The sequence below is a fragment of the Mercenaria mercenaria genome, chromosome 15, assembly GCF_021730395.1.
Source record: "Mercenaria mercenaria strain notata chromosome 15, MADL_Memer_1, whole genome shotgun sequence".
Classification (NCBI taxonomy): Eukaryota; Metazoa; Mollusca; class Bivalvia; order Venerida; family Veneridae; genus Mercenaria; species Mercenaria mercenaria.
This window is the reverse complement of record NC_069375.1, coordinates 53,891,806-53,915,097: the sequence shown is the minus strand read 5'-3', so window position 1 is coordinate 53,915,097 and position 23,292 is coordinate 53,891,806. Positions and strand designations below refer to the sequence as shown.

The 23,292-nt window shown below is 35.7% G+C and overlaps 1 protein-coding gene across 2 annotated transcripts in view; it reads right to left on the bottom strand.

The window, feature by feature from the left end:
• Nucleotides 1–2,037: 2,037 nt before the first annotated feature.
• Nucleotides 2,038–23,292, bottom strand: part of LOC123554847 (protein crumbs homolog 1-like) — a 60,816-nt gene continuing 39,561 nt past the window's right edge. For both annotated transcript variants that reach the window (XM_053525285.1, XM_053525284.1), the window contains exons 16-24: nucleotides 22,637–22,796; nucleotides 20,249–20,396; nucleotides 18,170–18,396; nucleotides 16,670–16,885; nucleotides 16,003–16,188; nucleotides 12,004–13,929; nucleotides 10,562–10,771; nucleotides 7,972–8,286; nucleotides 2,038–2,441 (exon numbers count right to left, since the gene is read on the bottom strand). In XM_053525285.1, coding sequence (XP_053381260.1) covers nucleotides 2,185–2,441; nucleotides 7,972–8,286; nucleotides 10,562–10,771; nucleotides 12,004–13,929; nucleotides 16,003–16,188; nucleotides 16,670–16,885; nucleotides 18,170–18,396; nucleotides 20,249–20,396; nucleotides 22,637–22,796 — 3,645 coding nt within the window. In that variant the 3' untranslated portion in view covers nucleotides 2,038–2,184. The remainder of the gene's footprint in view (nucleotides 2,442–7,971; nucleotides 8,287–10,561; nucleotides 10,772–12,003; nucleotides 13,930–16,002; nucleotides 16,189–16,669; nucleotides 16,886–18,169; nucleotides 18,397–20,248; nucleotides 20,397–22,636; nucleotides 22,797–23,292) is intronic.

The window sequence follows — 23,292 nt, the reverse complement described above, 5'->3', positions numbered from 1 at the left end:
TCAATTACAGTGATGGATGGAGCAAGTACATCGTTCACAGTGATGGATGAAGCAAGTACATCATTCACAGTGATGGACGGAGCAAGTACATCGTTTACAGTGATTGATGGAGCAAGTACATCGTTTACAGTGATGGATGGAGCAAGTACATCGTTTACAGTGATGGATGGAGCAAGTAATCGTTCCAGTGATGGATGGAGCAAGTATCATCGTTTACAGTGATGGATGGAGCAATTATCATTACAGTGAGGATGCAGCAAGTCAATATTAAGAGGGGTGATATGGAGCAAGCACAAACAATTATAGTAAGGAAGTGGCTGATATGGAGCAAGCACAAACATTATAGTAAGGAATGACCTGATATGGAGCAAGCACAAAAATTATAGTAAGGAATGACCTGATATGGAGCAAGCACAAACATTATAGTAAGGAGTGGCTTGATATGGAGCAAGCACAAACGTTATAGTAAGGAATGGCCTGATATGGAGCAAGTTCATCATTTACAGTGATGCTTGGAGCAAGTACATCGTTCACAGTGATGAACGGAGCAGTGGCTTGATATGGAGCAAGCACAAACATTATAGTAAGGAATGGCCTGATATGGAGCAAGTTCATCGTTTACAGTGATGGATGGAGCAAGTACATCGTTCACAGTGATGAATGGAGCAAGTACATCATTTACAGTGATGGATAGAGCAAGTTCATCATTTACAGCGAAGGATGCAGGCACATCAATTATAGTAAAGAGTGGCTTGATATGGAGCAAGCACAAACATTATAGTAAGGAATGGCCTGATATGGAGCAAGCACAAACATTATAGTAAGGAATGGCCTGATATGGAGCAAGTACAAACATTATAGTAAGGAGTGGCTTGATATGGAGCAAGCACAAACATTATAGTAAGGAATGGCCTGATATGGAGCAAGTACAAACATTATAGTAAGGAGTGGCTTGATATGGAGCAAGCACAAACATTATAGTAAGGAATGGCCTGATATGGAGCAAGTTCATCATTTACAGTGATGGATGGAGCAAGTACATCGTTCACAGTGATGAATGGAGCAAGTACATCGTTTACAGTGATGGATGGAGCAAGTTCATCATTTACAGCGAAGGATGCAGGCACATCAATTATAGTAAGGAGTGGCTTGATATGGGGCAAGCACAAACATTATAGTAAGGAATGGCCTGATATGGAGCAAGCACAAACATTATAGTAAGGAATGGCCTGATATGGAGCAAGTACAAACATTATAGTAAGGAATGGCTTGATACGGAGCAAGCACAAACATTATAGTAAGGAATGGCCTGATATGGAGCAAGTACATCGTTCACAGTGATGGATGGAGCAAGTTCATCGTTCACAGTGATGGATGGAGCAAGTTTATCGTTCACAGTGATGGATGGAGCAAGTTCATCATTTACAATGAAGGATGCAGGCACATCAATTATAGTAAGAAGTGGCTTGATATGGAGCACGCACAAACATTATAGTAAAAAATGGCCTGATATGGAGCAAGTACATCGTTCACAGTGATGAACGGAGAAAGTTCATCATTCACAGTGATGAATGGAGCAAGTTCATCATTTACAGTGAAGGATGCAGGCACATCAATTATAGTAAGGAGTGGCTTGATATGGAGCAAGCACAAACATTATAGTAAGGAATGGCCTGATATGGAGCAAGTACATCATTTACAGTGATGATTGGAGCAAGTACATCAATTACGTATATATACAGTGATGGATGGAGCAAGCCCATCAACAACTGTAAGGTAGAAGGATTGGCTGGAAATTGAGCAAGTATATCAATGATACAAGTGACTGACATCTGCCTGAGATTTGGGAAAACACATCAGTGGCAGCAGTGAGTGGCTGGGGACTTGAGTGAACAGATCAGTAACATTAACATACGGCTAGGAAATTGAGCTGGCACAACAATTACAATAATAGACCCAGCACATCATTACACAGGGAGTGGTAAGGTCGGACAAACCTTGCAGCTCTACAGAAAAAACAGCAACAACAAAAACAAGTCATTGACTAACTGATTTTATTATAAAAATATTTTCAAATATTGAAACCATAAAAATTTGTACAAAATTTATAGCAGTTATCACATGAATTATGGAACAATGAAAATACATATCATGTCTGTGTGAAATCAAGAGCTTGTTTTATTCTCATATTAACCTTTCCCCTGTTGTTGGATCAATTATTTTTTCAAGGGGTATTACTGACACTGCTGGTGGGTTAGCTGCCTCGATTTGTGATGGTTTATAACGACCCTTCATACGTCGTAATTTTCGTATATACCAAACTGCATAGATCAGTAAAACAATGATGATAATAATGATGATGATGACAGATGCAGCAACAACTCCCCCAGTGTTTGAACTACTCTCGATGTTCTCTTGCATGGAAACTTTACAAAACTCACCTGGAAATAAAAACACCATTAAAAACAAAGGCTGAACAAGCGATGAGGACAGTAAGTCTTTATTCCTCAATGTCTGAGTATTAATTCAGAAGGCTGACCAAATATATGGATACCAAAAATGTTATTCTTTGCCATCACTAGTAAATACCTTGAGTTGTTATTAAGTTACGGTCTGAATACAAAATTTGAAGGACAAATTTGACCTTTGAGCTCCATTTGTGACCTTGACCTTTGACCTAACAACCTGGTTCATGCAGAATGCACATCGTCTTATCACCATATACCTAAATGCCAAGTTTAAATTCAATACCTTGAATGGTTATTATGTTCTGGACATAAAATCTGACGTATGAACAAATGAATGGACCCACAGACACACACGGCATCACATAACACATCCATTTTTTCCAAAGTGGGCTTTTAAAAATCTTTTAAAGGCAAAATATGTTTTAGAAGGGACAGTTAACAGAAAAGGGATTTTTATCATCACTGACCTCTTATATCACATCGAATTTATCACAGACTGGGTATTGTTATATAAACCTTAACTTATTTACTCTTGTTTTTATGCATGAATAATTTCAAAATTAAACATCAGAAATTACTCACAACAGGTCTATGTTAATTTTAATATAAATGAAAGTATTGCTTCAGCTGTTCACAATCATTTTCACCTGAACGTCAAAGTGTATTTTAGTCTAGTCCGATTTTGCAGATATATGCTTATTTAAGAAGTTACGAGCATTTTGTTAGTATTTGGTCCAACATACTTTTTTAACATATTTTGGGTATGCTGAATCCAAAAATATATGTTGGCCATCTGGCAAATGCCTCTGAAAGGGTTAAAAATAGGGGCAAAAATGACCACTGTTTTTACAATTTTTATTTCCATTGATATTATTTTATGATACAAATGTTTATCTTTAGATATGTTTGAAAATACTGTTTCATATTTTAGTATAATTGAGTTAATATTTATCAGTAAACTATTTTACAAGTTAAAAATTTGTACTTCAGGGGCTCAAAAAGGGGAATTTGAAGACATTTTAATTTTTTAGAAATATTCAACGTCATTCATAGAATGGAAAAAAAAATGAGAATAAGTATAAGATTAAAAGATTAAAAGCTTCTGCTGGAATTTTGTCAAAAAGAAAATAATACTTTTGATGAAATGCATTTTTTAGAAAAATCATTTAAGACAAAAATAATGGAGAAATTAAAACTTTTAAAAATTAACATAACATTGTCTTTAATAGAGAAAAGAATAACATGTATAACATTATGTAATCTTTGTAAGATTTTATTGAACAATAAACTTTTTAATACCTAAGCATCATAATAATTGGTGAAAATTAAGTGTGACAGGGATTAAGATTATGGCTAATATGAACTTAATTAATATAAACAACCCAGGTCTCTGTTACAATAATAATCTGAGTCTGATCATGTTATTGTAAAGTCCTTATCTAAACACTCTGGAATGCTTTACCTGTTAATTAATCTACATTAATTCTGACAAGGACACACTCTTTTGTGGTCATTACGGTTTTAGAGGTGTCAAGAATACCTCATGGAATCACTGCGTTTTGCAGGATAATTTTGCAGGTAGGAAAAATTTATATGTATTTTTCCTATAAAATTTTAGAAATGCTTTGTTTCATATACATCGTTAAATTTTAATATTTGGTGAAATTGCATTTATTTTAACTTTTAATATTTGTGATAGGTTTAGTAAAAAGTATCTGTTAAAGCTAGCTTTATATACAAGCAAGAGCCCTTGATATGGCATTCCATCTATTTCGGAATAATGCAGATACTCGTCCAACCTGGTCATCTTTCAACCAGTCTATCTGTAGAACTGACTCAAATATGACAAAAGTTGGATACATGCCGATTATACAAGCACCAGCCCATGATATCGACACATTAAACACTGTTGTTCAGAAGTGTATGCATATATCAGAAAGACGGGGGCAGTCACATACAGTTATAACTGTAGACCAGGCTCTTTACTTTAAGCTTATGGACTTGAAATGGGCAGTGCCTGCATACATGGACAAGCTTATACCTAGAATGGGTGGTTTGCATATATCAATGAACTATCTGAAAGTAATAGGTGAGCATATGAAAGGGTCAGGTTTACATGAAATATGGGTTGAATCCAATATTCTGGGTCCTATAGCCGCATATCAGGTCTTGGCAGAAAAGCACTACAACAGAGGAATGAGGGCTCACAAGATAACAACACAGGCTCTCTGGACATTGTTTCTTCCACAATTACTGACTTACATTGAAGAAAGAGACATTAACTTGCATGGGAAATTAATGGAAGTGAAGTATTCTGGAGCGTAGAAAATCTTGTAGCTGGATTGCAAAATGACAACTTCAGAAGCCACCTTGACGATTTGTTAAGAATGATCAAAATCCTAACTACCAGTTTTGGTGGGCATACCTGGAAATGGTTTCAGTGCTTCTGATGTTCATGCGAGCTGTAAGGGATGGTCTTTGGGATCTATACCTATATGCGTTTCGGTGCATGTTCCCTTTATTTCATAGGTATGATCATACGAATTATGCACGTTGGGGAACTGTCTATCTGGCAGATGCACATCAGCTTCCTCAAGAAGTGTTGCAAGAGTTCAGAAATGGCAACTTTGTTGTTAAGAGGTCAAACTCAAAATTCAATCAGGTGGATCCTGATCAAAGTCAAGAATATCTGAATTCAACTGGGAAGAAAGGTGGAGGAATAATTGGTATATCAAGAACCCCTACAGCTTTGACTAGATGGTCTTTATCGTACAACCTGAGGTCTCCTATAAGCCTTCTTACCAAGTGTATGTAAAAAGTCAATGACGAAGACATACTTGTGCATAAGGAAAAATCAAAGAGCAGGCAAGCTGTGGACCAGCAAGCTGAAGAAGCAGTTCTAAATGTATTACAAAGATATAATGTGGCTGATCCACATCTGCAAGGTGAAAGTTTGCTGAATGTAGCAACTAAAGACATAGTAACTGATACCATAGAAAAGTCTCTACTGTCTGCCCTGCAATTTGGCCAGGAAAAACTTGATTGTTTTGTAAGAGAGAGACTACAGTTTGAAAACAGTGATAATGTATCAAAAGTTCAGCTACGTGATACAATCAAAAAGAATAATCCATCTACATTTGCTTCTTTGTACATCAGTGATAAAGCATCGAAGTCAACAGTTGAAAAGGGCAAAATATTAAGAGCAGATCGAAATACACTACATCGTTTAGTGACAGCATATAAGGCAGGCAAAGATGTTAATATGGAGGAAATACTAAAACATGAACTGTTGCCAGTTCCAGTTTCCATTTCCGAAACCAATGGAACTCTCAAAACGGGCAAACAATCCATATTGCTGGATGAGCTTGTCAAGGATATTGAGTTGAGTGACCGAATAAACATACAAGGAAAGTCTGCATATATTGTCGATGGCCAAGCTTGAGTACAAAGTCTGAAAATAGAAGGAGAAACAACATTTGGTCAGTATGCTGATTTATTTGTTGCTGCAGTTTTAAACAAAGGAAAAAAGTATGAAAGAATAGATGTAGTGTTTGACCGATATAGGCATCACTCAATAAAATCAAACACCAGGAAACAACGCACAAGGACATATCAACCAGTGAGGAGAGTAATTGAAAGTAGGGATGTACCGTTACCAAAAGTCTGGAGTAACTTTTTAGCACTTCCTGCAAATAAAGTTGACCTGGCTAGATTTTTATCAGAGGAGCTGATCATGCAAGCCCCTACTGAAAAGACATTGGTTGTTGGTGGTGGCTTTCAGGAAGAAGACATTGTTGAAAGCAATGTCAGTGACCTAAATTTGGATGAATTAAAGGCTAAACATGAGGAAGCTGACACAAGAATTATTCTTCATGCTGTTCACTGCAGTAAGCGATCAAGTTTCAACACTGTTGTTGTTTCTGCCAGAGACACTGATGTATTTTTGCTCTTACTGTGCCATCTGCAGGAAATAAATACAACAGTATGGATGATGGATGGAACAGCAAAAAAAATGAAAATACATTCAAGTCAACACAGTGTTAGATAAATTATCAATAACTGAAGAGTTACGTAGAAATTTACTTTCCTTCCATGCACTCACTGGCTGTGACACAACATCGTATTTCTGTGGAATCTCTAAAAGATCTGCATTTAAGGTCATTATAGGCAATGCAAAACTGATAGAAGGTCTCGGATATGGACAACTGTCTGATGAAGTAATGAAAAACTGTGAATACTTTATTTGCAAGATGTATGGCCAAGATACTGTTGGTACTGACAGTGCTCGAAATGTTATGTTTGGCAGGTCTACAAGTACTGAACACATGCCCCCAACCAGTGATGCTTGCTCATTTCACATTAAAAGAGCTCATTATCAAGCTCTGGTATGGAACCAAGCAACTGTTCCTAATCCAGATCTGCCTGCACCTACTGACACGGGATGGTAGGTGGCAGATGACACACTTAAGCCAGTTCTTCTTACCTGTGATCAGATTCCTCAAGCTTGTATGGAGTTCATTGCTTGCAAGTGTATATCTGGATGTAGGACTCCCAGATGTAGATGTAAAAAGACTGGGCTTTTATGCACAGATATATGTTAATGCGATAAAAGCATTACCAGCTGTATGAACTCGAGGCAGTAAATTAACATATGAAATGGGACTGTGAACGCATACCTTAAGGTTCAAATATTTCAATCTATATGATTTTGAAATAATTATATGATAAACAGTTAAACTGTAAACTGATTCAAAACATAAAAAAAAATAGTGTACTGTATCAAAAATAGCTTTGCAAATATAACCAATTTGAGTTGAATAATATAAAAATAATCAAGTTAAAAGTTTTTTTTAAGCTTTTTTTTCTCTGAACAGAGCACACATTTGGATTAAAAAGTATTTATTTTTGAACAAGAGTGTTGTTTCTTTCATTTGTTACTATGTTACACATCACTTTGATAAAGAAACCCACATATTTCTGGATAATTGTAATAATATTACCCATTTCTATTAGAAATATCATAATTTGGCGGCCATTTTGTTTTCCGCCATTTTAACCTATAAAAAATCATTTGTCAGCTAGCCAATATAAATTTTTGAATTCAGCATACCCAAATTATACTAAAAATGTATATGGGACCAAATACTAACAAAGAAACCCACATATTTCTGGATAATTGTAATAATATTACCCATTTATATTAGAAATATCATAATTTGGCGGCCATTTTGTTTTCCGCCATTTTGACCTATAAAAAATCATTTGTCAGATGGCCAACATATATTTTTGAGTTCAGCATACCCAAATTATACTAAAAATGTATATGGGACCAAATACTAACAAAATGCCTGTACCTCTCACATTTATTGAAATTTGGACTAGACTATTTAAGGCAGTTCAGTACTCTTGCAGAAGCAACACAATTTTCATAGAATGTAAATTAAAGTGTACTATTTAGCAGAGCAAGAAATTTGAAGACATTTACAGAAGTGATACAACTTACCAGTGAATCCCTCCAAGCATGCACACGTATAGGATCCAACATTGTTTAGACAAATAGAATCAGCAGTACATCTATGTTGTTCTGTATTACATTCATTGATGTCCTCACTGCAGTTGACTCCAGTATACCCTGTTGTACACTCACACTGATAGCTCAAGCCTGTATCTGTACATGAACCATTGTTCTTGCAAGGTAATGATGCACAGTGATCTGTTTCTATCTCACAGAAATTACCATGGTAACCAGTACCCATACAGTCACATGTAAATAAATTAACTCCGTCAATACAGCGGCCATTGTTTAAACATGGATTTCCTGGAAATAGAAACAGTAATTAACAAATAAAAGAACAAACAAAATCCGATCTGCAATCTACTTACATCTATTCCTTTCAAGATCAATTTGCCTAACAGCATAGCATGATGTGCTCCTTTCCAATATCTACATTTCAATAGGAAATCAAAGTGTAATTCAGCTGCATGCTAATCAGCTCTTCTAGACTTCTAACTGTTCTAACTTTTCAATAAACCTGTACCACACCACACTGATTACTACTTCTACTGCTTGAACTGTTTATTTTTTGAATAAACTTTTATCACACAGATTAACTCTTCCAGACTTCTGCTCGTTTTTAATTTTTCAAGTACTTTGTTCACCGCTGATTACCTCTTCTAGACTTCTGTTTAATTTTTCAGTTAACTTGCACCAAACTGATATCTTCTTGCAGAGTTCTAATTGTTTAAGTTTTCAAAGAACTTGCACCCCACTAATTACCTTCTGTTGAATTTCTAGTTAGATCGACTCTTCTATAATTCTAATAGCCTTTTTTTCCAATTAATTTTGCATGATATTTATTAACTCTTGCAGAGTTTTAAGTAGTTTATTGTGCCATCCCTAATTTCTCTTCCAAAACTCTTTTTGTTCAATTTTTCAATAGATTACATTTTATTTCAATTTATCTTACGATACGACAAAACTATAACCTACCAACACAATCATATCAATACTAAAGATACAACAAAACAATAACCTACCATCACAATCATATTAATACTTTACATACAGGGCAACTATAACCTACCAACACAGTCATATTAATACTTAAGATACAAGGAAGCAATAACCTACCAACACAGTCATACTAATACTTAAAATACAACAAAACTATAACCTACCAACAAAATCACTATAACCTACAAACACAATCTTATTAATACTTAAGATACAACAAAACTATAACCTACAAACACAATCACAATAACCTACCAACACAGTCATATTAATACTTAAGATACATAGTTACTATAGCCTACCAACACAATCATATCAATACTTAAGATACAACATAACTTTAACCTACCAACACAATATAATATTAATTCTTAAGATACAATGTAACTTTAACCTACCAACACAATCATATTAACACTTAAGATACAATGTTACTACAACCTACCAACACAGTCCTATCAATACGTAAGATACAAGGAAACTATAACTTACCAACACAGTCCTATTAATACTTAAAATACAACAAAACTATAACCTACAACCACAATTATATTAATACTTAAGATACAACACATAACTATAACCTACTAACATAATTATATTAATACTCAAGATACAAGGAAACTATAACCAACCAACACAATCATTATAACCTACCAAGACAATCATATTAATACTTAAGATACAATGTAACTATAACCTACCAACACAATCATATTAATACTTAAGATACAACTAAAACTAATACTTAAGATACAACAAAACTATAACTTACCAACACAATCATTAATATTTAAGATACAACGTAACTATAACCTACCAACACAATCACTATAACCTACCAACACAATCACTATAACCTACCAACACAATCATATTAATACTAAAGATACAATGTACATTGTAACTATAACCTACCAACACAATCATATTAATACTTAAGATGCAAGAAAACTAATACTTAAGATACAATGAAACTATAACTTACCAACAGAATCATATTAATACTTAAGATACAACGAAACTATAACCTACCAACACAATCACTATAACCTATCAACACACTCATATCAATACTTAAGATACAATGTCACTTTAACCTATCAACACAATCATATTTATACTTAAAATACAACAAAACTACATGTAATACTTAAGATACAACAAAACTATAACTTACCAACACAATCATATTAATATTTAAGATACAACGTAATTATAACCTACCAACACAATCACTATAACCTACCAACACACTCATATTGATACAATGTAACTATAACCTACCAACACAATTACTATAACCTACCAACACACTCATATCAATACATAAACTACGTAACTATAACCTACCAACACACTCATATTGATACAATGTAACTATAACCTACCAACACAATTACTATAACCTACCAACACACTCATATCAATACATAAACTACAACGTAACTATAACCTACCAACACAATCATATTAACACTTCAGATGCAACAAAACTAATACTTAAGATACAACAAAACTATAACCTACCAACACAATCATATAATTAATACCTGAATACAAGGAAACTATAACCTACCAACACAATCATTTACATTAATATCACAGTTATCTCCCTGGAATCCTGAGTTAGCACAATCACAGATGTATCCTGATCTGGTGTTGATGCAAGTGCCACCATTGTCACATGGGTTTATGTGACAGCTGTCAATCAGTTCACCACAAGTGTCACCTGTCCAACCAGCTCCACACAGACATTTAAATGAGCCAAACAGATTCTTGCACTGACCTTAAACACAATAATATCTTTTAATATACAATAACAAAATATATCAGCCTATAATTTACAGGACCATACTGACAAGAATTGAATAACCTTCTGTTCATAGGAAACGATCAAAGGGCTCTAACTGCAGTAAAAATATTCACAGAAAAAAATCCTTCCTTTATAGTCATCTGCACATCAAAGTTGTTCATCTGTGAAAACTTTGAAGCAAATAAGGCTAATAGTGTGGGAGGAGTTTGACACACAAGATTTTTCGCTATATTTCATACAGCGAAAACTATCGAAGGGCCATAAATGTGGTAAAAATAGTCAAAGAAAAAGTTTCTTCCTTTATGCTCATCTACACAATAAACTTGTTCATCTGTGAAAGTTTGAAGCAAATCAGGCTAATAGTGTGGGAGGAGTTGGACACACAAGATTTTTCGCTATATTTCATACAGCGAAAACTATCGAAGGGCCATAAATGTGGTAAAAATAGTCAAAGAAAAAGTTTCTTCCTTTATGCTCATCTACACAATAAACTTGTTCATCTGTGAAAGTTTGAAGCAAACCAGGCTAATAGTGTGGGAGGAGTTGGACACACAAGATTTTTCGCTATATTTCATACAGCGAAAACTATCGAAGGGCCATAAATGTGGTAAAAATAGTCAAAGAAAAAGTTTCTTCCTTTATGCTCATCTACACAATAAACTTGTTCATCTGTGAAAGTTTGAAGCAAATCAGGCTAATAGTGTGGGAGGAGCTGGACACACAAGATTTCTGGGCATATGCACATACGGACGTATGGACAGCAGCTACGGTATATGCCCCACCCCCCAAAATGTTAAATGTGTGAGGGCATAACAAGCATATCACTTAAACTTTTCTCTATCCGACAGTAACCTTTATTTGACAGTAAACTTAACTAAAAATGGTATATTTCTAAAAATTATTTGCACAAACATAATATTATGATATAAATAAATACAATAATGTGTGAAACAATTCAAAGTTATGTCTTATAACATTATCGTAAGAATTTATACACAGTGTATATTTAAACTTTCTAAGAACTGGTTCAGCCAAAATACATATCTTATATAGGTATAAATTCAAGATATATATCCAAGAGTTTCAACTTCTAAGGATAAAACATTTCCCGGTTGGATTAGATTTTGTGAATGACAGAACCAAGAAATCAAAGATAATCAGTCCCCCTTTCAGAGTACATATTCTATTTGTGACACAAAACTTACCACCATTATAGCATGGATTGGGACCACTGCATTCATCAATGTCTTCTTCACATCTGCTGCCAATGTATCCTGTATGTTTACAATCACATGTGTAGCTCCCAGCTGTGTTGGTACAGATACCACCGTGTTCACACGATACATCGTGCAAACATTCATTCACATCTGTATCACATGTTTCCCCCTCATACCCACTCCCAGCACAGTCACAGAGGTAAGCTGTGGTATAGCTGGAGCATTCTGGTGTGTCAGAACACGTGTCTACCTGACAGCTTTCATTGTACCAGCCACATGTCTGAACAATATCTGAACAATTACAGAGTCCCCTAAATATACATCTACCATTGTTCATACACGGCTGACTGAAGCAAGCATCATGTACATGTTCACAAAGTTTTCCACTATATCCAGGCTGACACTGACAAGTGTATGAATTTACACCATCTATACAAACAGCATCATTCATACAGGTATTGTGTACACAGTTATCTATATCTATTTGACAGTATGGTCCTGTATAGCCAGCAGTACATACACATGTGTAACTGTCCTCATATGGTTCACATACTCCATTATTGTGACATGGTGCTGAAGAACACCCTCGCTTATCTAGCTCACACAATTTTCCTGTAAACCCTTCCATACATTCACATTCAAATCTATTTACAAGATCTTTACATGTTCCATTATTCGCACAAGGCATACTTTCACATTCATTTACATCATACTGACAATACGGTCCACTGTAACCTTGTACACAGCTGCAGTGGAATCCTGGGAAAAACTTCCAAGGTTGCTGGTTACTTTCAACACAGACTGCTCCATTCTGACATGGGTTAGACTGACACTCATCTATGTCCGTTTCACAATGTACACCAGTAAACCCCTCAACACAACTGCATATATAGTCTGAGGTGAGATCTGAGGCATTAAAAAAACAGCTACCACCATTTCTACATACATTATTCTCACATCTATTGACTGGAGTTTCGCAAGTATCTCCTGAGAACAGATTGGTACAGGTACAGCGGAAAGATGTGACATCATTGTGACAGATGCCATCATTCAAACATGGCTCACTGGCACAGTAATCATTAAACTGACAATATACACCATAATTCTCTTGTAAACAACTACATGTGTAGCCACTAGAGCTACTCACACAAGATCCATTGTTCTGACACATGTTTCGCTGACAAAAATCATGAATCTGGCACTGCTTTCCCAAGTAACCTAGGAGACAGTTACATGAAAAATCAGTATTGTTCTCATTTGGCGCGCATGTACCACCATTGAAACACGGAGCAGAAGAGCAAATGCGAATGTTTTCACATCTTTTCCCGAAACTGTCGGTCTTGCATACACATTCAAAGTCATTTTCCAAGTCTGTGCATATGCCATTGTTTACACATGGATTACTTTCACATTCATTTATATCTTCGGAACATAACAGCCCTGACCATCCAGGATTACACAAACATTCAAACTCGCTTGGAAATTTCAATGTACAGTTAGCTGTACCATTCTGAAAACATGGCTGCGAGTCACATGGATTATATAAAACATCACATAACATGCCTGTGTAACCATTGTTACACAAACAAGTATAATTTCTGTGATCATCTACACATTCTCCATTGCTACATAAATTAGAGACGCAATCATCTATGCTAACATTACAAATGTTACCATGCCAACCGTCATGACAGGTACAGACCTTATCATTCCATATATCTTCACAGTCGGAATTTTCCGGACAAGCACCTTCTCTACACATATTGTCACCAACACATGTAGGTAAAATGTCCTTCTTTATAACATCAACTCCAAGTTCTGCATCAAAATCTTCAAGAATATTCAGGTTGTTACCATTAAAGGAGACATTTCTCACACACCCTTTGGTCAAACCAATCATGAAACCTGGATTATCTGAAAAGAATATTCACTATAATAATAAAAAATTATTTTGCCTAAAAATAATTACATTTATTTTTTCCCGAAATTAATAGCTATCTCGTTGCTAGGTGTGTTAGCTATAAACTATCGTCGTTGTCAAGTAATCCAGTTTTCTAGTTCCTTGTCTAAACATAACAGATGAATGATAAACGCCTATTCGTCAGGGAACCACTCGAGCGTTATATTAAATCGAGAGCACGTGCAATCTTCTCAGTTGAACTAAAGGTGTATTGGCTAGCGCTTCAGATCGATGTTAAATTGCCCACCCGCCACACCCCAATAATAATAATAATAAAAATTGTTGTATACTACAATTCATTATATTTTGTATCTTTAATTCTGTTATGACAATCTGACTGTTTGGTGAAGTACTTATGTTGCAGATAATATGCTGCCATTGGGTGCCAACTCCGGAAGTTATCAGACTTCAGGTACTTTCCACAGACATACATTGAACGGATTCCTGGGCTACAAACAGTTTGTGAAACAGACAGATCTAAAAGGATATTATCATTCTTCCGGACTGTTGCTTTATGAGAAATCAAAAGGACAATTTAGAATTTATACATGTTTAATTTTTATTACTAAAATTCCAGTTAATTATTTCCATATTTATATACAATTATTTTTTTATGTCACTCCTAATTTTAAGGGCCTGGAAAAATTCTGTCGACCGTGGGGGCGATCGGGCGTGCTTTGGGACGTTTTGATGGTACGGATGTTACGGTGTATATTAAAGGTATTGCTCTAGTGCCTTGGCAATATCTGACTAGCCTTGCTTAAATGTATCATAGCCTTGCTGATGTCATAGCCTTGCTCATCATATAGTATTTGCCTTGCTTAGAATTACAGTACGTTGCCTTGCTCCATTGATCCGCTAAATGTTCCTCATTACTTTGCAGGTAATGTCGAGTTATGGGGAATATTTAATTTACTGTGGTGTACTGTAGCCTTGCTCATTATAGTATTTGCCTTGCTTAGAAGTACAGTACGTTGCCTTGCTCCATTGGTCCGCTAAATATTGTGGTGTACTGTAGCCTTGCTCGTTGCTTAGAATTACAGTACGTTGCCTTGCTCCGTTGGTCTGCTAAATATTGTTGTGTACTGTAGCCTTGCTCGTTGCTTAGAACCACAGTACTTTGCCTTGCTCCGTTGGTCCGCTAAATATTCCTCATTGCTTTGCAGGTAACGTTGAGTTTTGGGGGATGTTTAATTTACTGTGGTGTACTGTGGTATCCCTTGCGTCCGTGTGGCGCTGCTTGTTGCTCTACAGGTAACGTGGAGCAATGACGTGGTACTTTACGGGTACGTCTGGTTTCCTTCCGGTCGACTGGTTTTTCAAATAGCTTTCATTGGAGTGGCCATACTCTGCCAACATATTGATAATAACTTTTATATTGAAAGGAATATTTCATAGATTAAATTAGCACTGTTTACAGGATCTTACGTGCCGGTAATTGAAATATGTCACTGTATTCATATCTGAAATGTACAAATAAACATGTAAAAATGTGAATGTTACTTGTCTTCTGGTTATGATTTCGGGTAATAAAATAATTGTAGTAAGTGGAAAATGACTTCAAAGCTGACACTGCTATCATAATCAATGTTGTCCTAAAAGGAAATTATTGAAAAACAAAGATTGGGATAGGTGCAATACTGTTCTAAAAGGGAATTTATTGAAAAACAAAGATTGGTATAGGTGCAATACTGTTCTAAAAGGGAATTTATTGAAAAACAGTGACTGATATACTGTAAAATCATTGAAATTCATGGGGGGACAAATTACCATGGATTTCATGGTTGAATCAATCCATGAAATTAAACCCCAATGAACAAATAAAACTTCCATTAATTTTACATGCAGAAGTTGAAATGCACAATTTTAAACCTTCTGAAACAGCCATGAAATTTTGTGCCAAAAATTCAGTGATTCACAATATTCAAAAAGAGAACAAAGCTGAGACCGATATATCCAATATTATCCTAAATGCCCCCATGGGAGTTCATTTATCAGAGTGACAATGATTTTTGTGATAAACATACCAAAATTGTAAGGTTTTCCTCCTACAAACATTCTGATGATTGGCTCAAATATAAAGGGATCGAAGTACAATGATGTTGACAATGAAGTAGAGTCTAGATTCACTGTGATTTTCTCTCTGTTTCTCACCCAAGTTAGAGCATGCCATTCTCCGTCTGATACACTGTCATTACAGCTCAGTCTTGATACTGAAATATATGGACATCTTCTTACACACAATCAATGAGATAATGGGTTGAGACTTAAAAATATATACATTATAAATAATACTAAAATTACAAACACCTTTATTAAACTGAGAATTATGGACAACTTAAATGATAATGTCATTAAGATTAACACTTAAAATTAAAGACAACTTAACAAGGTAAGAGCTAATACTAATTTATTTCAGCTTGAGTCTGATGAAAGCTTCAAGCTTATTTGAACCACTCTTGAGTAAAAAATTTCATTCAAAAAGGTCAAGTTATTTTTTAGATTGGAGAGAATACAAATTTTTGTCTCAAACAGCAGGTCTTTAAAATTTCATGATTTTTGGAAAACAGATATGCAATAAGTGATGCAATAACAACCAAACATCAGAGAGGGTATAAAAAGTAAGACTTTTTGCAAAAATGTTGCCAAGTAACATAAAAATGACAACTTTTATTAAGCTATGTGTACACTCACTGTTATCTGCAGACAGGCTCACATAAACACATGATTTATACAGGCCAAACTCCAAACTGGTGTTCACATGCTCACTAAAGAATTGGATATACATCAAGGTGGCAGTTTCATCTCTTGTCCGAAATTCAAAGAAACCAGTGTCCCCAAATGGTGTGAGACTTGTGTTCAGTTTCATGTCTATGTAACTGCTATCTCCGTTGAATGTCACTGCCTCTGCTGTAAAACATAGCCATTTGTATCTAATGTAGTATAATGTTGATATAATCTTCAACCAACACTGATTTTTTTATAAAAGAAATATACAAGAAAAACTTTTGCTGTACATACTACAAAGATTTCCTCCTACTGTTTAATCCACCTTTTCCAAAACAAAGTTTTTTCCTTTTTCCTTTCATATGAAAACATCAATCGTAACTCTGATGATGGCAATACAAAGTTTTTAAATTTTTGAAATATTCATTTGAGCTGCACCATGAGAAAACCAACATAGCGCATTTGTGACCAGCATGGATCTAGACCAGCCTGCCCATCCATGCAGTCTGGTCAGGATCCATGCTGTTGGCTAACGGTTTCTCTAATTGCAATAAGCTTTGAAAGCGAACAGTATGGATCCTGACCAGACTGCACGGATGCACAGGCTGGTGCGTGTCCTTAACCTTTCAGCTAATGGTTTGGGTTTTGCGCAAGACACAATGTGACATCCTGGGGAATATTTGTGCCAACTGACATTTAAAACCTGTTTTGCATCACAAAATTATGGACCAGACAGGAAGAAAACCCTATTGACCTTTGATCTCCAAGTATAACCTTTACCTTTAAGCTAGGGTTCTGGGTGTTGCGCATGACATGTTGTCTTGATTATGGGGAACATTTATGCCAAATAATATTGTAATCCCATGATGGATGACACAGTTCTGGACCAGACATGAAACAGACTCTGTCCATGCAATGTTAACATCTGACTACTAAGTGTGACCTTGACCTTTGAGCTAGAGGTCTGAAAGTTGTGCATAGATATCAACTTATTATGGGGTACATTTGTGCCCAGTAATATTAAAATATCTTCAAGGATGGTAGAGTTATGGACCAGACAGGATAAAAACCCTCTTGACTTTTGACCTCCAAATGTGACCTTGACCTTTGAGCTAGGGGTACGTGTTTTGCGCAGGACACATCATGACCTAACAGGAACTTACACAATCCATACTGCAGTCAGTGATATAATTGTTGGCTGGACTATTTCATCATTGATAAATCTTACATAATCTAAATGGTCAGTAAACCTGCCCCCAAAAACAAACATTCTGACCAGGTTTCATGTAGATCTTGTATATTTCATTCTGTAGGGAATACTTACTGCTTGGTAGCTGAGTAGTGTTCCACATATTTAAATTACTAGATCTAATGTTCAATCTTTATAGAAACTTTCCTCCAGACCCATATCATAAAGGAAAATCATCAAGATATCAGATACTGATGGCAAAAAAATATTTCTATTACCTAACTCACAATGATCTCCGGTGTAGCTAGATGTACACTGACAGGTGTAGTTATTCCAGCTGGGGATACAAGTACCACTGTGTCGACATGGAGACAAGGAGCAAGCCAGATCTCTTGTACAACCAGGCATAGCAGACACAGGATCATTACCAAATACTGATGGTGAGGCAGTTTGAAAATCAACTAGTTTGTCATTAATGGTTAGGTTCTTCACACATCCAGAAAAACTGAAAACAGACAAAAGAATTCCTAGCAATATAACACATTTTAAAATCCTCCATTTACCTTCTATCTGGAACGACTGGAAAACCGGCATTTATCTTATCTTATGCTGTCGTCCAATCGAAGCGTATGCCGTAGGTTATTCTGCTATTACTCAAACACTTATGCCTTACAGTTTAACTCGTCCTTTCAGTGAAAATCTGGGAAAGCATTTGTTGAATTTTTTGTTGAAAACAAAAGTTCGGCCATGAAATTATTGCCTGCATCTGTTTTTAAATGGAAAATATCTACATTAATGTTACTTTTCACCCTGTGAAAATGGCTAAATCTACACTTGTCTTACCCAGAGAGAAAGATGTCGTTTTTTACATGATATTTGCCTTGTTGATTCAGAGTATTTAGAACAAAAAAATTAGGACATATTTTAATGAAAATAGCAAGTCAAAACTGTAAACTGTTGCCTGAAAATATTTGTTTATGATATTGCTCTGTTCTTCACCATTTAAATGCGTGTTAAACCTAGATGATTTTCTGCAGTTTTATCTAAAAGTTCGGAATACTAAATGTAACTTCGTTGTCGGCCTTTTCAAAAAAAATATTTTAATTTAAATACATTGCATTTTTCACACATCAGTTTTAAGATTAAATTTATTAAACTAATTTTTGGAGTTTAAACAATAATTTCATTTGAAACATTCCCTACGTTCAGAAGAATGTTTGTTTCTGTATGTAGAAATCTGACATTATAAACAATAATTATAATTATGGCGATACAAGATTCAGAAAAGTGTCAGCTTTCTGTTATTTTCCATTTTGTTTTATTCAGATCCGACAAAAATCAGCCCTTTGATAAAGGTTTGAAGTTACGTGGTAAAATATTTCTTCAGGGAAGTGAGCTCGAGTTAATTCATAATAATTAAGCATATCACCACATGCAGTCGCATGCTGTTTTTGCTTCAGAATCCCTTTAGATCAATCTCTGATCATCTAATTATCGCCACTTAACATGTGACTGGTAAACCCTTTGAACAATAAGTGTTATAGCTCCATTTTTAACATGAGGTAATATGCTAATTACACGCTAATCGATAGTGGCGAAAACAAAATATCGATCGCTAATGACTGGTCGATATTTACAGGTATGGACGACAGCATAATACAGATAAATGTATTGATTTATACGGAGTAGTATAAATCAATACATTTATCTGTATTATGCTGTTGTCCATAGTCTTACGGTAACAAACATCAATATCTATTTAAACATGGCTTCAATATAACCTAATATCCCTAATGCCTTAGACTATAGCCTTCTCAAGCCGCTGATGGGAAACCTTGAAATTTAACCAAATGACCCAAGAAACAGCGAGAGTTACTTGCTGACTGCAGACAAATCACACAGCTGATCCAGGCCTGCTCCAGATGAGAAACCATTATTAAGCTAACTGCAACGTCAATTAATCTATTTCAAATTAACTTACATAATTCAAAATCAAACAGTCTCATCTATCGACATGCATGACCAAGCATTCATAAGCTGTTGATTTCCAGTTCAATGTCATTATTGGTTTGCAACCATATGAAGTATGATAGAGCTATAGGTAAATGGGTTCTATTCAGTGAAAATCTTGGGAGATAATTTCATCATGAACCAAATATCATACCATCGAAGATTTCAATGGGAAATAACAAGTCCGAGGTGTTCCATTATTTGTGGGAAATTTGTTGAAACCCTGCTTTTTGTGTAAACATGTACTTGCACTACTTCTAATGTTCCTAGCCATGTATCATATAAAACTTTATAAAAAAGTGTCAAAATCTCCAAATATACAAAGACATTATGAATCAATAAGTTACCTGGTAAACTGGTTAAATCTGAGCTTATTTCTCCACATGTCCAGAGCTGGATGGTCATGAAATTGTCCCATAAACAATGGTGTATGTACATTTAGGGAATAACCAACTTGACCAGTTATACTCTCAACAATTCTCTGTCCGTTGGACACTGGAACATAAACAATGGCACATTAATTTTAGGGTAATTACCAACTTCACCAGTTTTACTCTCAACATAAGTAATATATAAAACACACATTCCCTTTATGATGGCCTCTTGAGATCATTATGACAGTTGTTCTTTGATCAACTGACCCAAAAACATCAGGGATCATTAATTGACCACAGGCAATCATCCTATGAACTTTGACATCTGTAAGCATTCTTCAGTTATCCAATGGAAGCTGTCTTCAGTCTCAAGGTCACTGTGACCTTGATCTCTGACCCAATGACCCCCTCCCCCTACAAAAACATGGGTCCTCTAGTGACCACAGGCATTCATCCTGTGCAGTTTGACCACTGCAGGCCTAAGCATTCTTCAGTTATAGGAAGCGGACGGATAGTCAGGCGGCGGTCCAACTACTATATGCCTCCCCACTGGGAGACATAAAACTCTGTCTGTCACTGGAACATAAACAATGGTGTATGCACATTCAGGGAGGCACAATACCAGTTAATCTTGATCTTACTATTAGGCCACACCAAACTGATTACCTGTTCGTCGGATTTCCCGCACCAACTGGGAAATGAAAAAAAAAAAAATTTAATTTTCTTTTGACCGCCCGCAACTGGCGTATTTTCTGCGCTGGGTCGAAATCAGTTGGAACGAAAAAAAAAAAAGGTGGAAATTCCGAAGTTTAAACGCACCTTGCTTGTAACTTATCGGAGCAACGGAAGAACATGTTCTCTAATACAATCACCGATCCGACTACGTAGTCTCCCTACCGCACGAAAGGGATACCTACCCCGGTAGTATGAGCTTATTCAATTAAACTTTGTAATATTCGATCGCTTTAAAGATCGGGCATAACAAAATGGTAACCCACCTATGTCTTTTTTTATCTCATGCAGAGATGACGAACAGCAGGTATTTTCAGCAACAGCTGTTGAGATTTTCCCGAGCTGCAGTTTTACAGAGATGTTAGGGCTGCTGCGCTATACAATAAGATGAATCTTTCCGCAGATACAGTTGTGTAAAACCCGCCGGGGTTATGTGTGTTTCTCAAACGCAGGTTTTGTTGATTGTTCTACAATTCTTTATTTGGTTTGAGTCATATTAAAGATGGTACATGACAATACATCAGGAATTCTAGTCATTTGCTTATATGTCACTCAAAAGTGTCAACATTTGTTTTTGTTTACTTTGTATAGTCAAACTCTCAAAGTGCTGGATTTCCATTTGATTTCTGACAGTAAAACCCAGCCTGCAGACTTGGCACAGAATAGTACCACCTCAGATTAACAGGTTTAATACAGTGCTGATCTGCATTTGTAATAGATACATGTTGTCCAGCACTTCAAGGGTTAAAAGGTCTAATGTCACGAGCAGAGAAAATTGTTAAGTGATATGGGATAAATAAGACATTTCAGAATAATAAAAGTGCTGATATATTTCTTACTTTTTATTGTATGCATCACACATTAAACATTCAATACTCCAAAGACAATGCTGTCTGAATGTTACTTCACACACATTTATTTTTCCAGCTTATGAATAGAAATACACTTGATTTGGTGATAAACACGACACAAGCGATTATTTAATTTTTTTTTATTTCATCGCTCTTTGCTCGCTTCAATAAATGATGATTTGAAAAAAAAATTTTTTTTTTTTTTTCACTCGCTCGCCCCAAATATATTGGAAAAAAAAATCCGAAGAACAAGACATCAATTTAGTGTGGCCTTACCTACATACAGGCCAAGTTTCATTCCAATATTTTCATCAAATCTAGTTCTTGAGCTGACATGATGAGTCTGATGTTGCCTAATAGTATCCTGACTGCTTGCTCATTAAGTCACATCCCCAATCTTATATATGAGCCGCGCCATGGGAAAACCAACATAGTGGCTTTGCGACCAGCATGGATCGAGACCAGCCTGCGCATCCGCGCAGTCTGGTCAGGATCCATGCTGTTCGCTATTAGTTTCTCTAATTCCATTAGGCTTTGAAAGCAAACAGCATGGATCCTGACCAGACTGCGCGGATGCACAGGCTGGTCTCGATCCATGCTGGTCGCAAACCCACTATGTTGATTTTCTCATGGCACGGCTCATATATCAATTTTAAGTTCGGAAAACTTGAAAAACTTGGTTAAAGATCTTACCCTAAGTATACATGAGAAGAAGCAACAAATATATACTACCAAGATATGGTGAAAGCGTCATTCTGAGAAAATTTTATGTACTAACATGTTAGCGTGTAAAATCCATTGTGAAATTGGATAGTCAGATGATACCATTCACCATTCTGTAAACTGCCTATGTTACTGGTAAAGTCATCACCATTAACAACCAAATGTACAACTAACTGACCATCATCTATATACAGACACAACATATCCTGATCAAGCTGAAATAAATAAAACAAGAGGGCCATGAAGACCCTGTATCGCTCACCTGACCTATAAACCTAAAGATCATCAAGATCAACATTCTGACCAAGTTTCATTAAGATATGGTCATAAATGTAGCCTCTAAAGTGTTAACTAGCTTTTCCTTTGATTTGACCTGGTGGCCTAGTTTTTGACCCCACATGACCCAGATTCATGACCTAAAGATCATCAAGATTAACATTCTGATTAAGTTTCATGAAGATAGTCATAAATGTGGCCTCTAGAGTGTTAACAAGCTTTTCCTTTGATTTAACCTGGTGACCTAGTTTTTGATCCCATCTGACCCAGATTTGAATCTGACCTATGGATCATCAAGATTAACATTCTGACCAAGTTTCATTTAGATATGGTCATAAATGTGGCCTCTAGAGTGTTAACTAGCTTTTCCTTTGATTTGATCTAGTGACCTATTTTTTGACCCTACATGACCTAGATTCAAACTGGATTTTGAGA